The sequence below is a fragment of the Helianthus annuus genome, chromosome 13 (genome assembly GCF_002127325.2).
Source record: "Helianthus annuus cultivar XRQ/B chromosome 13, HanXRQr2.0-SUNRISE, whole genome shotgun sequence".
NCBI lineage: Eukaryota > Viridiplantae > Streptophyta > Magnoliopsida > Asterales > Asteraceae > Helianthus > Helianthus annuus.
In genome coordinates, this window is record NC_035445.2 from 141519773 (window position 1) to 141532908 (window position 13136).

General features: G+C 38.3%; 1 protein-coding gene and 1 pseudogene across 10 annotated transcripts; both read left to right on the top strand.

Moving 5' to 3' along the window:
- Positions 1-505: 505 nt before the first annotated feature.
- LOC110899552 (AT-rich interactive domain-containing protein 5) lies at positions 506-6166 on the top strand. Of its 10 annotated transcripts, none has more exons than XM_022146437.2 (18): positions 506-543; positions 677-735; positions 1032-1550; positions 1639-1772; positions 1864-1903; positions 1982-2034; positions 2297-2342; positions 2419-2514; positions 2678-2779; positions 2890-2941; positions 3021-3093; positions 3192-3258; positions 3337-3611; positions 4215-4381; positions 4675-4920; positions 5078-5263; positions 5340-5730; positions 5929-6166. In XM_022146437.2, the coding sequence occupies exons 3-13, from the start codon at positions 1374-1376 to the stop codon at positions 3349-3351; spliced, it is 855 nt and encodes a 284-aa protein (XP_022002129.1). In that variant the 5' UTR covers positions 506-543; positions 677-735; positions 1032-1373; the 3' UTR covers positions 3352-3611; positions 4215-4381; positions 4675-4920; positions 5078-5263; positions 5340-5730; positions 5929-6166. The 10 variants fall into 10 exon arrangements, 8 of the variants coding, with proteins under 8 accessions (XP_022002129.1, XP_035837487.1, XP_035837490.1 ...); XR_004876231.1 differs by having other exon boundaries at positions 515-611; positions 1977-2034; XM_035981594.1 differs by having other exon boundaries at positions 4215-4920; positions 5078-5730.
- Positions 6167-6534: 368 nt separating this feature from the next.
- Positions 6535-7499, top strand: LOC110901851 (annotated as a pseudogene).
- The last annotated feature ends 5637 nt before the right edge of the window (positions 7500-13136 follow it).

A 13136-nucleotide genomic window follows, 5' to 3' on the forward strand; every position in this document is an offset into this window, starting at 1 on the left:
TAGTTTAGTACTAATTGTTCATTTATTTTGACTGGGCGTTTGATGTCTATATGTTTCAGATTCCATTTGTGAATTCATTGTTCTTTTATAGTTTGGAAAGTTTTTCGTTTTGTGAGGAACTAGGGTTTAATTTGGTTTAATTTGATACGGTCTTATTCGATTAGGTTTGATTTCATCTTTTGTGACAAACAATTCGATTCGAATGCTCTGTTTTGTTTGATTAGGTGTGATTCGATTCGAATGACTGTCCAGTTTCTGTTTCAGATAGCTTTCCAAAGGATGCTGAACTTAATTTTGAGATTGAGCTCATCGAATTTTCTAAAATCAAGGCAAGAACTACAGTTCGTTATTACACACTAAATTCGCACTATACATGCCTAACTTTGATGTGACACTGCTATTTGCAGCACACACTTATAAGTATTTTTTTATACGTTAGTTTAGTAGTTCTTTTCTCTATTATACTTAGTATCATAACCCATATTTTTTTTCTATGTAAATATTCTTCAGGTTGTAATTGAAGATTTGGGAATCTTGAAGAAGGTATATCTAATTGTGTGGTTACAATAGAACAGGGCATCACACAAGATACATAAAAAGTGTGCCTTTCTGTAAGTAGAATTGTTATTTATGATGAAATTGGATTTTTTATTACACTATTCCATTCATTGAACAGGTTATAAATGAGGCACAAAGTTGGGAAAATCCAAGAGATCTTTATGAAGTAAAAGCCAGGTTCATACGATGTCATCTCTCTCTCTCTCTCTCTCCAGTTTTGGTTATTTTTTAATGTTTTGACTTTAATTTTGTTTTGTAGAATAATAGATTATGTGATTGTTGTTGCTTGTTTTATGATGTTAGTGTAATAAGTTGGCTGATTAACATGATTTTTTAAGAGTTTGTTGACATATTTTGTTGGACTGTGTGTATAGAGAATTTGTTTTTTTTTATAGTAGATTTGATAGCAGCTTCTGGTATTGTTATTACTTGCTATTACTTACAGTTAACGTGTTTAAAGCGTGTTTTTGTAGGGTTCTAATGGATCAAAGAGACGTTGAGATGGAGGATACTGGAAGGGTTACAGAAGATGAAGTTGTGGGTGGTGAAGAATTTGTGGAGAAGGAGCAAATAGGTTCAAAAGAAGTTGGAGATGAACAGGAAGAGTCGGTCGGTTTAGTCAACACAAACCCGAACGAGATTGAAACAAGTCAAGAAAACCCAAGTAAGGTAGATGAAGAGGAGACGCACCCTAGCGAAACCGAGCCGGAACTGCATGTGGATGAGGTTTACGATAGCAAGAAAGACGCTGCAGAAATTGTTGATGATAAGAATAAGATTGATGATAGTAACTTAGTAAGGATGATGCTACATATATGGATGATGTTCATGATGGTTCTATGAAGATGCCAGAGAGTAACAAGGAAGGGGATCCTAGAGGCGATGAAAATCATCAAGAACTTGTTACATCCAATGCCCTTGTGGAACATTCACCTATTAAAACAGATGATCTTTGTGCGGAGACACTGAAGAATAAGCTAGAAAACGCAAAGGTAATTTTACATTAAAATCAAGAAGTTAAATCGGCATCTTCGGTCAGCCTTTAGCTTTTTAAGTTTGTTTTTGGTATGATATTGTTAGATGGATGAGGGCTATGAATCTGGGACTCAAGAGGATCAAGAAATATTCGCGCAAGAGGTGGATGCTGTCTATAGGGAAAAAGGCTTGGAATTTAAGCCACCAAAGTTTTATGGGCAACCGTTAAATTGTCTCAAGTAAGTTACTTGGCTCCAATTCTTTTTTTCACATTGTGATTCTATATTTTGGTCAAAGGCTCGGTATTATTGTTGTGTTTTTTTCTGATAGGTTATGGAGGTCTGTTATCAAATTGGGTGGATATGACCGGGTATACACATCTTTCTCTGGTAAGTTACTTAATTTTCTACTATTAGCAATACGATAGATAATTCCTTCTTCAGGTTAGGTTACTGGATCCAAATTATGGCGACAAGTAGGAGAAGCTTTCCACCCACCCAAGTAAGAACTTATGCTTATTCAATAGCATATATTGTTACAAACGAATGATCTTGTATTTTTCCTTTCAGCTGCTTTTAGCAGCAATTAAAGTGTCAATATAGTCGAAGGACCAAATTACACCGGTCAATCCTCCAAATATGTGATTGAGTCATACCAAATATGTGATTGAGTCTTATTTTCAAAGTCTTCTCTTATATTTGTAAAGATACAATATATTATACAACTCTCATACTAGTAATCCTGTACGGTATATATTTTAAAGGACATGCACAACTGTCTCCTGGACATTTCGCCAGTTCTATGAAAAGGTATATATTATAATTGTTATTTTACACTTTTTACTAGAAATTTCGAGTTATAAACTTCTTTTTTGTTTATTTGTAGGCACTTCTCGAATACGAAAGGCACACAATCCAGATTGGTGAGCTTGAATTCCCCCTTTCGACTGTCTTCCCAGATGCCCCTAATGTTGATAATGAGGTTTGTTGATATTTGAACTTGTATATCATTTGATATTGTATACTTTATTCTTAGTATTTATTTTAATTACATAAAATTAAACTTTTCTGGTCACTGGTACCCCTAATCTCTTCTGTTTATTGTGTTTATGTATGAAGATAAATTTTATAAATGGCTTGTGCAGGCAAATGGCCATCAGACCCCAGGATCAGGTAGGGCCCGCAGGGATGCGGCAGCTCGTTCCATGCAGGGTTGGCATGCTCAACGCCTTTTAGGTTTCGGTGAGGTTAGTGAGACAATCGTTTGTGTAGATTCCGGAGCATTATAACTCCAGAAGTGAAAAACATATTTTTCAGTTTCTATATGATGAATTTCACTTACTATTATTCGTTTTAGGAAAAGAATTCCAGCAGTTCACCGAAGCGCGAAAAAAGTCTCAGAAGCATTGGTAAGGTCGTCCATCAAAGTATAAACATTTTACAGCGTCAAAATGTGTTCTTAATTGAGTAATTAATTATCAAATGTAGGGTCGATAAAACAAAAGAGACCAAGTGAAATGGACTATTCTGTGAAAGCTGCACGAACCGAAACATCTAGGCAGTTAAGGCTCAATCATTGTTTTCTTTCAATTTTATCTACACAGTTGTATGTAATTATGTACCTTTAATGGTTTTTCACTCACAATTCAATTATGACAGAGTTGTCACCACAGTTGCTGATGTTGGTCCTCCTGCTAACTGGGTGAAAATTAACGTTCGAGAAACTGTAAGTATTGTTTAATCACTTTACTTATTTACATTTATCACATGTGCTGATTTAGCAACTGATGTTGAAATTTTGTAGTTCTGGAGGCTTTAATGACGATTCTAACAGCTGCAGTAACGATTGCGACACCGTAAGGGGCTATTAACGGATATTTGTTATGTGAAAGAATAGGTGGTGTTCATATTGGGTTGAGTTAGGGCACAATAAGTGGGTGATTCAGGACATTTGTTTTGGTGTAATTGTTGATGTGTGTGACCTCATCGATGGCTGATTAAGGGCTGGTGTGAGTGGGAAATTGATGGCGATCGCAATCAGAGGTCAACATGTTACAGCACAGCTTGGTTAGCGACTATGTAAGTAACGATATTTTAATTACAGTTGTGTTTATCCTGGTAACAGTGAGTGTATCTCATTCTTAGTTTTCTTAATCATAAATGTCTGGTGTTCGTTGACCCGTCACAAGTGTTGCTTTTAAGAACTGATAAATTACTGGTTATTTCCACCCGTCACAAGTGTTTTTTGCATGTTTAAAATTGCTAAAATAAACCCACTTGCGTTTTTCTGAATGTAAATGTTAATTTACACGGTTAAAGTCACACAGTTTGGTCAAAGTTTAGTGCATACTCATGTCTTAATTTACTCTCTTAATTCAAGTACCCCAAGAACTGTTAGCAGTATGGCACTTAACTCATTTACTTTCCATTGATTGAAAGTCATCTAAAGTGCATTCAAATGTTGAATCCCAATCCTAATCTACTCTCTCTCTCTCTCTCTCTTTCTTTTGCACATTTGATCTCATCACAGTTTTTCTTTTTTATCGTAGTCGATTTAGATATCAGAAACAATTGATTCTGTTATAATGTTGTTGCTTTCCTTGATCAATTATATATCTGTATGCACATTCTAATACGCTTCGATTGGGATCGTGACTTCTAATAATATATTCATTTGTGTAGTTGCTGATATATTGTTATGGAGGAGGAGTTGTTCTAATCGTTTCCGCAATCTTCTGGTTTCTGTTTGAAATATGAGGTTATAACATCGTGGCATTCGTCGCTAAAAATCTGCTGCTTTTGGTTGTTATACTCTTTTTCTGGGCTAAATCTGCAACCCTTCTCAATAGGTTTGTTTTTACATTTGGTTCTTGAGACTGATAACAGTTGTGTTAGGTTTTTGAATAACAAGTTATTCTAGACAAAATAGTGTAAGGAAAGGAGTCTGCAGGCATAAATTAATAGTTATTGATTCCAGTATTGGACCACACTTGGCATTGATGAATCTTTTAATGGGTCCTCTTTGTTAAATTTTACATAGATGCACTAACAGATTCAACAAATTGGCATATGAGGGTGTTTATGTTTGTTTGAAATTGCTTTATATAACAACTTATATGATTCTTGAAGTTTTTAAAAGTAGATAATCACTTTTGAGAGTTTGGATGAAGAAAAGGGCTCTTTGCTGTGGGTGAACAAATAAATTATTTCGTCTACTGCTTTAGTTGGAGAATCATCAGCTTCTTGATCAATCATCGCCACTATCACCATTGAAGGGATCAAATGTCGATCAACAACTCCACCAGACTCTCCAATTTCTCTTCTGCTCTCCGTCTAGCGACCGATTTGGTGCCTCCCTCTGTTCAAGCGTTAATGTTACATCTTCAAGGTTCGATTACTTTTATGAAAAGATAACCTCGGTAGGTAGATCTGGTGCTTTTTTATGATGGCACTGTCATGCGGTTTAATAGTTTATGTTGCAATTGGTTAATGCCCGCGTGAACACAAAACATAATTCAACCATATGTTAATTTTATATTTTGCAGGTCACTGTCACATATAGAAAAGGAACCATGGCTCTAAACTGATGGCACTTGCACACATGAATCTTCAACCATATGTGTCATTATCCAAGGACATGGAGTTATTGATGGTTCAGGGCCATAACTGATGGGCTGCAACTTATTGGATCAACAAATGTTTTTTTTTCAAAACATCAAAAATCATAACAGGTTGTTAGTTTTTTTTGTTATGTATTTAAAATTCTAAACTACATAGATAATAACATTGATCAATGTGTCGATTTAGGCTATATTTATTTTTAGTGGGTCAAACAAACAAAAATAGCTGCAAAGAAACTGGTCAAAATGGATGAAAGGATCAAAATGATGTGTTTTTGAAAGGATCAACTTTGGTTTGTCCCATCTGGCGGGAGTTATGGGTGGGCATTGAGACGCTATGGCGGGAGTTATGGGTGGGTCAAACAAACAAAAATAGTTGCAAAGGAAACTGGTCAAAATGGATGAAAGGATCAAAATGATGTGTTTTTGAAAGGATCAACGTAGGTTTGTCCCATCTGGCGGGAGTTATGGGTGGGCATTGAGACGCTATTTCGGACCATAACTGTTGGGAAAGGCCGGAGGATAATGAATTTGGATGGGATAACAAACATGCAGGCATCAATGTTTTCATTTCAAAGGTACATATAAGCTACATGTATCCCAGTCGTCATGATGTAAATAAGCTACAAGATTTTTCGTGATTTAAAAGGCTATGATGATCATTTTAGTGATCTGAGCAGTTTTTAGATTATATGCATCTTAGTAGGGCGACTCGGATGGTTATGTGAAACAAAGACGTATATCTCTATTTCGCATTGCATCTAACAAGTATGCAGCCATGGTAGGGCAAATCGGATGGATATGTGAAACAAAGATTTAAACCCAAGGGCTCCTACCAATTTCAACCACTTTCTCACCAATTCAACTCTGTAAGTTTCAATTCACGTCTTCTAGATCTGTTCATACATTAATTTACGTGCTTTATGAGGTTCGATTGTTTGTAATTTGTTGAAATCAGATGTGATGTTACCCAATCTGTGACAGTTTATTGAATGGAGATTGTTTATTTGTTAATTTGCGTGCATTGATATGTTTGATTGTTTGTAATTTGTGAAAATCAGTTGCTATATATGAAATCAGTTGTTATGTTACCCGATCTGTGATGGCTTGTTGAATCGAGATTGCTCATATGTTAATTTATGTGCTTTGATATGTTCGATTGTTTGTAATTTGTGAAAATTAGTTATGATGTTTGAAATCCGGCTGTTATGTTATCCGATCTGTGACGGTTTTGTTGAATTGAGGTGTTTGATAATGTTCTTCAGGTGTTGTATAGGTTGTTTGTGGTAATTATGGTGGTTTTTGTATGGATCTAGAGATGTGAATGTATGTGTGCAATTGACGTCTTTTTTGAGATCGATCGATTATGGTTGAGTCGATGAAGCTTTGAAAAGTTACAATTGTTTATTTCTGGTTGTTTAATTTTACTGGACAAAGTTATTATGCTTTTTCGTTATCTTCAAGAAAAAGACATTTTTGAGACGTATTATCGACAACACTTGGGGAAAAGGCTTCTTTCTGACAAGCGCGTGTCGGACGAAGCAGAGAGAAGTTTGATCTTGAAGTTGAAAACCGAATGTGGGTGGGTATCAGTTCACATCAAGATTTGAACGCATGTTTACTGATATGAAAACCTCTGAAGACGCAATGAAACAGTTTTATGAAGCAATGGGACCTGAGTTAGGTGACGGGCCGACACTTGTGGTCAGTGTTCTTACAACCGGGTCATGGCAGATTAAATCAACCGCCACCTGCAAGCTTCCGTCCAAAATCCAAACTGTGTATGACGAGTTCACGACGCGTTACCTTGGAACCTACAACAGGCGCAGTCCGACCTGGCAAACAAATTTGGTGTCCGTTGATATAAAAGAAACATTTGGTACGGGTTAAGAACATGAGCTGCATGTTTCAACTTACCAGATGTGTGTTCTTTTGTTGTTCAACAGTGTAGATCGGTTGTGTCCTTTTAAATCTAAAACAATGTTTGCAGTCCTTAGTTTGCATTGAAGGGAAAAATGTGCTTAGGAAAGAACCTGTGAGCAGATGGAACCTGAACTTGAAAAACAACAGGTACGACAGGGAGTTGAGGACAGAAAACCTCAGATTGATGCAGCAATTGTTAGGATTATGAAAGTACGACGCGCCTTGGATCACGATAATATTGTGGCTGAGGTTACAAAGCAATTGCAGTCGAGGTTTTTACCGGACCTAGTTGTGATAAAGCAGAGAATCGAGGCGCTTATCAAAAGGGAGCTTTTGGAGCTGGACAAAGATGATCAGAAGTTGTATCGGTATGATGCGTGTCAGTGTGTATATGTTTTTAATATATAATTAAGCCCTTTTTACACTTTTAGCCAAGTTTTAAATTTATAAAACACGATATTCACTAACACTAAACACACATATGGGCAAGTGCACCCATCGTGGACGTAGTATAGTGTTGGTAAGATACCGAGGTCGTCCAAGGACACAAGAGCTTTTAATACCGGTTTATCCTCAACGTCTAACCAAATCAAAAAGTTAGAAAAATGATTTAAACTAAGAAAAATAAAAACTAACTAAATGCTGAAAAATAAAATAAAAATAAAGACAGATAGACAAGATGAATCACTTGGATCCGACACGTGTATTAGTATAACCTTTGATTATTTTCGCACTTTTGCACTTGTTTAAGAGATTATCTTAGTTATTGTAGTAGGCCCCTCTTTTGAAGGCGACGTTACCCTCAACCCAGTAGTTTGAGTCAGCAAGGATACAATCCTAAAGGGTCGGATTATTGAAAGATAATGAATTAAGTTATTAATGCAAATTATGGTAGGCCCCGCTTTTGGCGGTGACGTTACCCTCGGCTAAGTAGTCTGAGTCAGCAGGGATACAGTCCTAAATAGCCGGGTTATAGTATTAATAGTAGTTAGCTTATGAGGGGGTCAAAGAGTTTGGATCCCCGCCATCCAATACCTATGGGCATTGAAGGAGATCCTACTAAATTTGACCCAGGTCCCAAGCAGGACCTCTAAACGCTGAACAAGGGCAAGACCTTTACCAAACCGTTCCCTTAACCCCCGACCAGGTAGCCAACATACCTCCATATAGACCGTGGAGATATGAATGGTGAAAATCTTTTATTTTATATAGACAGTAAAATAATGCCAAGACACCACGGACAAACGATAAGGAAAGATCACCTTCAACATAAGTAACTAGTTATTAAAGTCATTAATACAAAACCAAATAAAAAGTGCAAAAGATTAAAAATAAAAAGTATTATACTAAACACTTGTCTTCACCAAGTGATGTAAGAGACTTAGGAAAACATGGCCTTGATTGTCAAGAACTCTTACGATCAATCTTGGATCCCGAGACGACTCACACACTCTATGATGGACAATGGATGATGGTGGTGGATGATGGTGTTATGGTGGTGATGGGTGGTGGATGAAGTGTGAGAGAGGTGGTGTGCCAAGGGATGAGAGAGAATGAAGCCAAGCTCCTCTATTTATAGGCTGAACAGAACGCTGGACACGGCCCCGTGTTCGCTGAACACGGCCCCGTGCCCGTCTGACATTCTCTCTCTTCATTAATTGTAATTGCGAATTACAATTAATGCGCCTGCTGTACTTTCAACACGCCCCCGTGTCCGCTGGGCACGGCCCCGTGGTGAGCAATGGAAGCTTCTACTGGTTTGTCTTTTCTGCTGCTTCCTGGGCACGCCCCCGTGTTCGCTGGACACGGGGCGTGTTCAGTCTCTGTTCTCTTCTCTTTGTCTTGGGAGGTGCCGTTGAGGGTCCGGGCAGTTCACTTTTGTTCCTTTTCTTGTATTTATGGTAGAATTAGTGGTCTTTTTGCTTCTTTTGTGATTTTGAGCTCATTTCGTCCTGAAAATACAAAAGGAAGACAAAAACACTCTTTTTCCAACATTAGTACTTAAAAAGGGTTAGTTTTATGCCTTAATTGATGTGTTTTATATGTTGCATTTTACACACATCAAATACCCCCACACTTGAACTTTTGCTTGTCCTCAAGCAAAACTCTTTTAATGTGGCTTACACTCCCAAATGGAATAGGTAGAAGAGAAGTTTTTAACTTGTCCTAGAGTGTCGGGAATCCAAGGTTTGTATAGGTTCTATTTTTATTTTATTTACAATCTTATTCGTCATGGTTTATTTTGAACTTTTCATAAGATAAACTACTTATTTGGGCATAGCATGCCTTATTAAAATTCCATTTATATACAAGTTCACATACCTCACGGGAGATCACTCAATCACTCGGCCGAAGGTGTATATTTAAGTGAATCACTCGAGAGCGGCACGGATTTACATTTTCCATATGCTTGCCAAGCGATCAATCCTCCTCCTTTTTAACTTTCTACCTTTGTAAATATCAAGAGGTCTTTTTGGGGTGAAGGCTTGGGTTTAAAGGTGGGTGGTTGGTTAGTGGTTAGTAAAAAGGGCGAAAATCGTAACAAGTGTCGGTTTTCGTAAAATACCTTATTTTTGGTGACATTTATTTTTGAAGTTTTTCTCCAAACAAGCTTTTTGTAGCTTATGTTTGTTTTTGACTTCATCATAATTTTTTTTTTTTTTTTGTCACATAAAGGGTATGTTTATGAAAAACCGAGTTTGTTACTAAAATAAAGGTGAAAAAAATGAAAAAGGTTTTTGGTGGGTAAAAAAAAAATTGTTTTGGAGGTAATGAAATGAAAGGTTTAGGCTCAAAGGGGTTTTCTAGGGGGATTTTGGGTAGGTAAAAAAATTGAAAAATAATGGTTTTGAAAGAAAATAATTAGTCCTAATGCCTCCATCATTTACTTACTTGGGTTTAAGTTGGTAAGGACCGGGAATGTATCGTCGTGGCAAGTTCTAGATTTGTAAATACCGAGCGGCTATTCACACAAGAAACGAAAAATGAGCATTTAATCTAAATATGTATATTTTTATGCTCAATAAAGGCTCAAAACTCACTTTTGTGGGAATGGGTTTTTAATGTGACCAAGCATATATAATCGAATTTTAGCTAGACTTGTTATACCGTTTCATAATTTTCTTATGTTAGTTCTTTTTATCACGACGCTATCGGTTGTAAATTTGTAAAAATATAACCCTTTTATAACTTGTTATTCCCAACTTAAACTAAGACAAGTAAATAAATAAAAAAATGAAAAAGTTTTTGAAAAAATTTGGGGTGTTTAGCGGTTCCAATAGAGTTTTGTGTAAGGCTTGTTTTAGGATTTTGCAAAATTCCAAGGTTTTAGCATCCCCCCCACACTTAAATTACACATTGTCCTCAATGTGTCCAAAAATAAAGTTTTTGGTTGATTAGAATATGTAAAAGTGTGTTTAAAAACAAAGATTTGTGTTACTGGCGCTCTGGACACGGCCCCGTGGTCAAGTGCCAGTAACAAAAATTATAGAAGTGAAACAGAAGCCTGGACACGGGGGCGTGTTCGCTGAACACGGCCCGTGTCCAGTTACCTGAACTGGGTGATTTCCTGCAGGGGGCTCAGCACGGGGCCGTGTTGGTTGGGCACGGCCCGTGTGGAGCCTTCTGTTATGGAGATTTTTGTCGGTTTGTTCTGTTCTTCTGCATGGTTCCATTTTTTCTCGTTCCCTTTTTCATCCATTACCACCATGAGTCCATAAATCGTAAAAACCATCATGACATTGCTAATAGAGAGATTACATAAATATAGTTAATTAACTAAGGGGTACATAAGGTTATCATAAAGGTTCTACTTATTTAGGAAAATTTCGGGAATAGCTTCCCGATGTAGAAACATTCTTCAGCCCATGGCTCCTAGGTTCTCACTCAAAGCCATTCTTCTATCTCCCTTGGGAGGTAGAAGGTAGCTTCATTCTCGTCGGTATCTTGAGGAGGAGCGCTTACCGGGACTCCTTGCACTACCCTTGGTTGCGATACTTGGTGCAAGGCGTGCCATTCTGCTGGGATGATAACCTCGGGTACCACATTCCACGCCCTGTGTGTAATCACCGGAACCAAAGGCGGGGAAGCAAGAAGGTTTATCCTTTGGTGCAGAAGGTTTACTTCTTGCAGGCAGCCCTCCAAATTTATCGTCAGATGATTAACGCGATCCACCAAAGCTTCTTCTACACTTGTCAATTCGTCCACGGCTTCCCTTAAAGCGTAAACGTAGTTTACTAGGGAATCCTCTGCGGTGGACGATCTCCTTCCATTTCGGTTATTCCTTGAAGATGCTCCGCTGTTCCGGCTGGCCATTTTCTGCGAAATAAGCCGAGGAACTAAATTTTTGCAAAACAGTACCTCGAACACGGCCCCGTGCTCAGTGAGCACGGCCCCGTGTTCACTGTCTGCAGGAATTTTTGTCTAATGGTTCTAGGTTTTTAAATTATTTCTATATACTTTCGTCGTGTTATGAGCTTAGATAATTTAAAAACACAGTTATGGAACTAACTTTAGACAAGAATCCATAGCGAAAATTCCTACAAACCTTGCATAGAAGGTTGGAATCATGGGTTTCCAAGCTTCCATGGAGGTAGGGTTTGAAAAATTTTTGGAAGAAGAGGAAATGAACAAAAGTGGAAAAGATAAGATGGTCCTTAGGAACCTTCTTTTGGTACTTACCTAGGATGGTATATGTGAAGATTCCAGGGATCTCTGCTTGGTGGAGTGGTCAAAAATGAGCAGGATTCAGGCTGCATTTAAAGAAAACGACAGCACACTGAACACGGCCCCGTGTCCGCCGGACACGGCCCCGTGTGCAGAGAAAATCCTGACACATTTTGTCCGTATTCTGACAGAATCAGCAGAAAATCTTCTGAGCGAACACGGGGTCGTGGTGACCGGACACGGCCCCGTGTCGGAGGGCTGTCTCGTGGAGTTTTGTCTTTTCTAAGGCGCTTACTTCTATCGGGTGGCTCCTGACTTGTTGGAACAACCCCAAAGTGCCTAAGATACCTTAATTGTCCTATACTAAGGCGAGAACGCAAGAGGTTGTCGGTGAGGGTAATTCCTATTTTCATTCTAGGTGGACAAGTCCAACCCTTTCCCGGGCTCTCGTTAAAGAAGGTGTATGCCGAATCGCTCAGGTCTATGTATGCACCGAACGAGGTCGATGGGGAGTCCTTCACGGCACAATCGGCACAGGGACGACTATCGTCCACGTCTTGTCTAGGAAGAAAGGTATTTTCGGGAGCAACGAGGTTGTTAGAATGCGGTTCCAACATTTCCTCATGGTCATCATCTTGGGATGGATCTAAGAAATCCTTCCTAAGTTCTTTTGACCAATTTAGAAGTAGTTCTTCTAGTTGAAATAGCTCGTCAAGGAGCATATCTCCTAGAATATCCGGTTGGGCGCATTCGAGGGAGAAATAGTGTTTATTTTTACTTTCGCCCCTCTTAAAGTTACAAGGAATTGGTGGGTCTATATAGTGTGGCCTATAAGTGAGGAAGAAACATTTTAATTCCTCGTGTTCGCCTCCACATATTTGACACCACAAACCATAAGAGTGCCGAAAGTAAAAAGAATCACTATTACTCATGTTTGTATCAGAAGTTACCAACCGCCGGGATCAAACGGTTCTGTTTTCAGTAACTGAATCTTGGGCACGGGGGCGTGTTGAGTGGACACGGCCCCGTGTTCAGCCTACTGTCTGATATAAAACAGGATTGCCAGTTCCAATGATTGGGCACGGGGGCGTGTTCAGCGGGCACGGCCCCGTGCTGAGCTCTGCAGAAGCTGAAAAATCTAAAAAAAAATCCTAAAAAATTAAAGAAAAATAAAAAGACGATTAGGCCGTTGATTCCTAACTTTCTTAAAATCCTTGTGTCCCCGGCAGCGGCGCCAAAAACTTGATGCGTGTCAGTGTGTATATGTTTTTAATATATAATTAAGCCCTTTTTACACTTTTAGCCAAGTTTTAAATTTATAAAACACGATATTCACTAACACTAAACACACATATGGGCAAGTGCACCCATCGTGGACGTAGTATAGTGTTGGTAA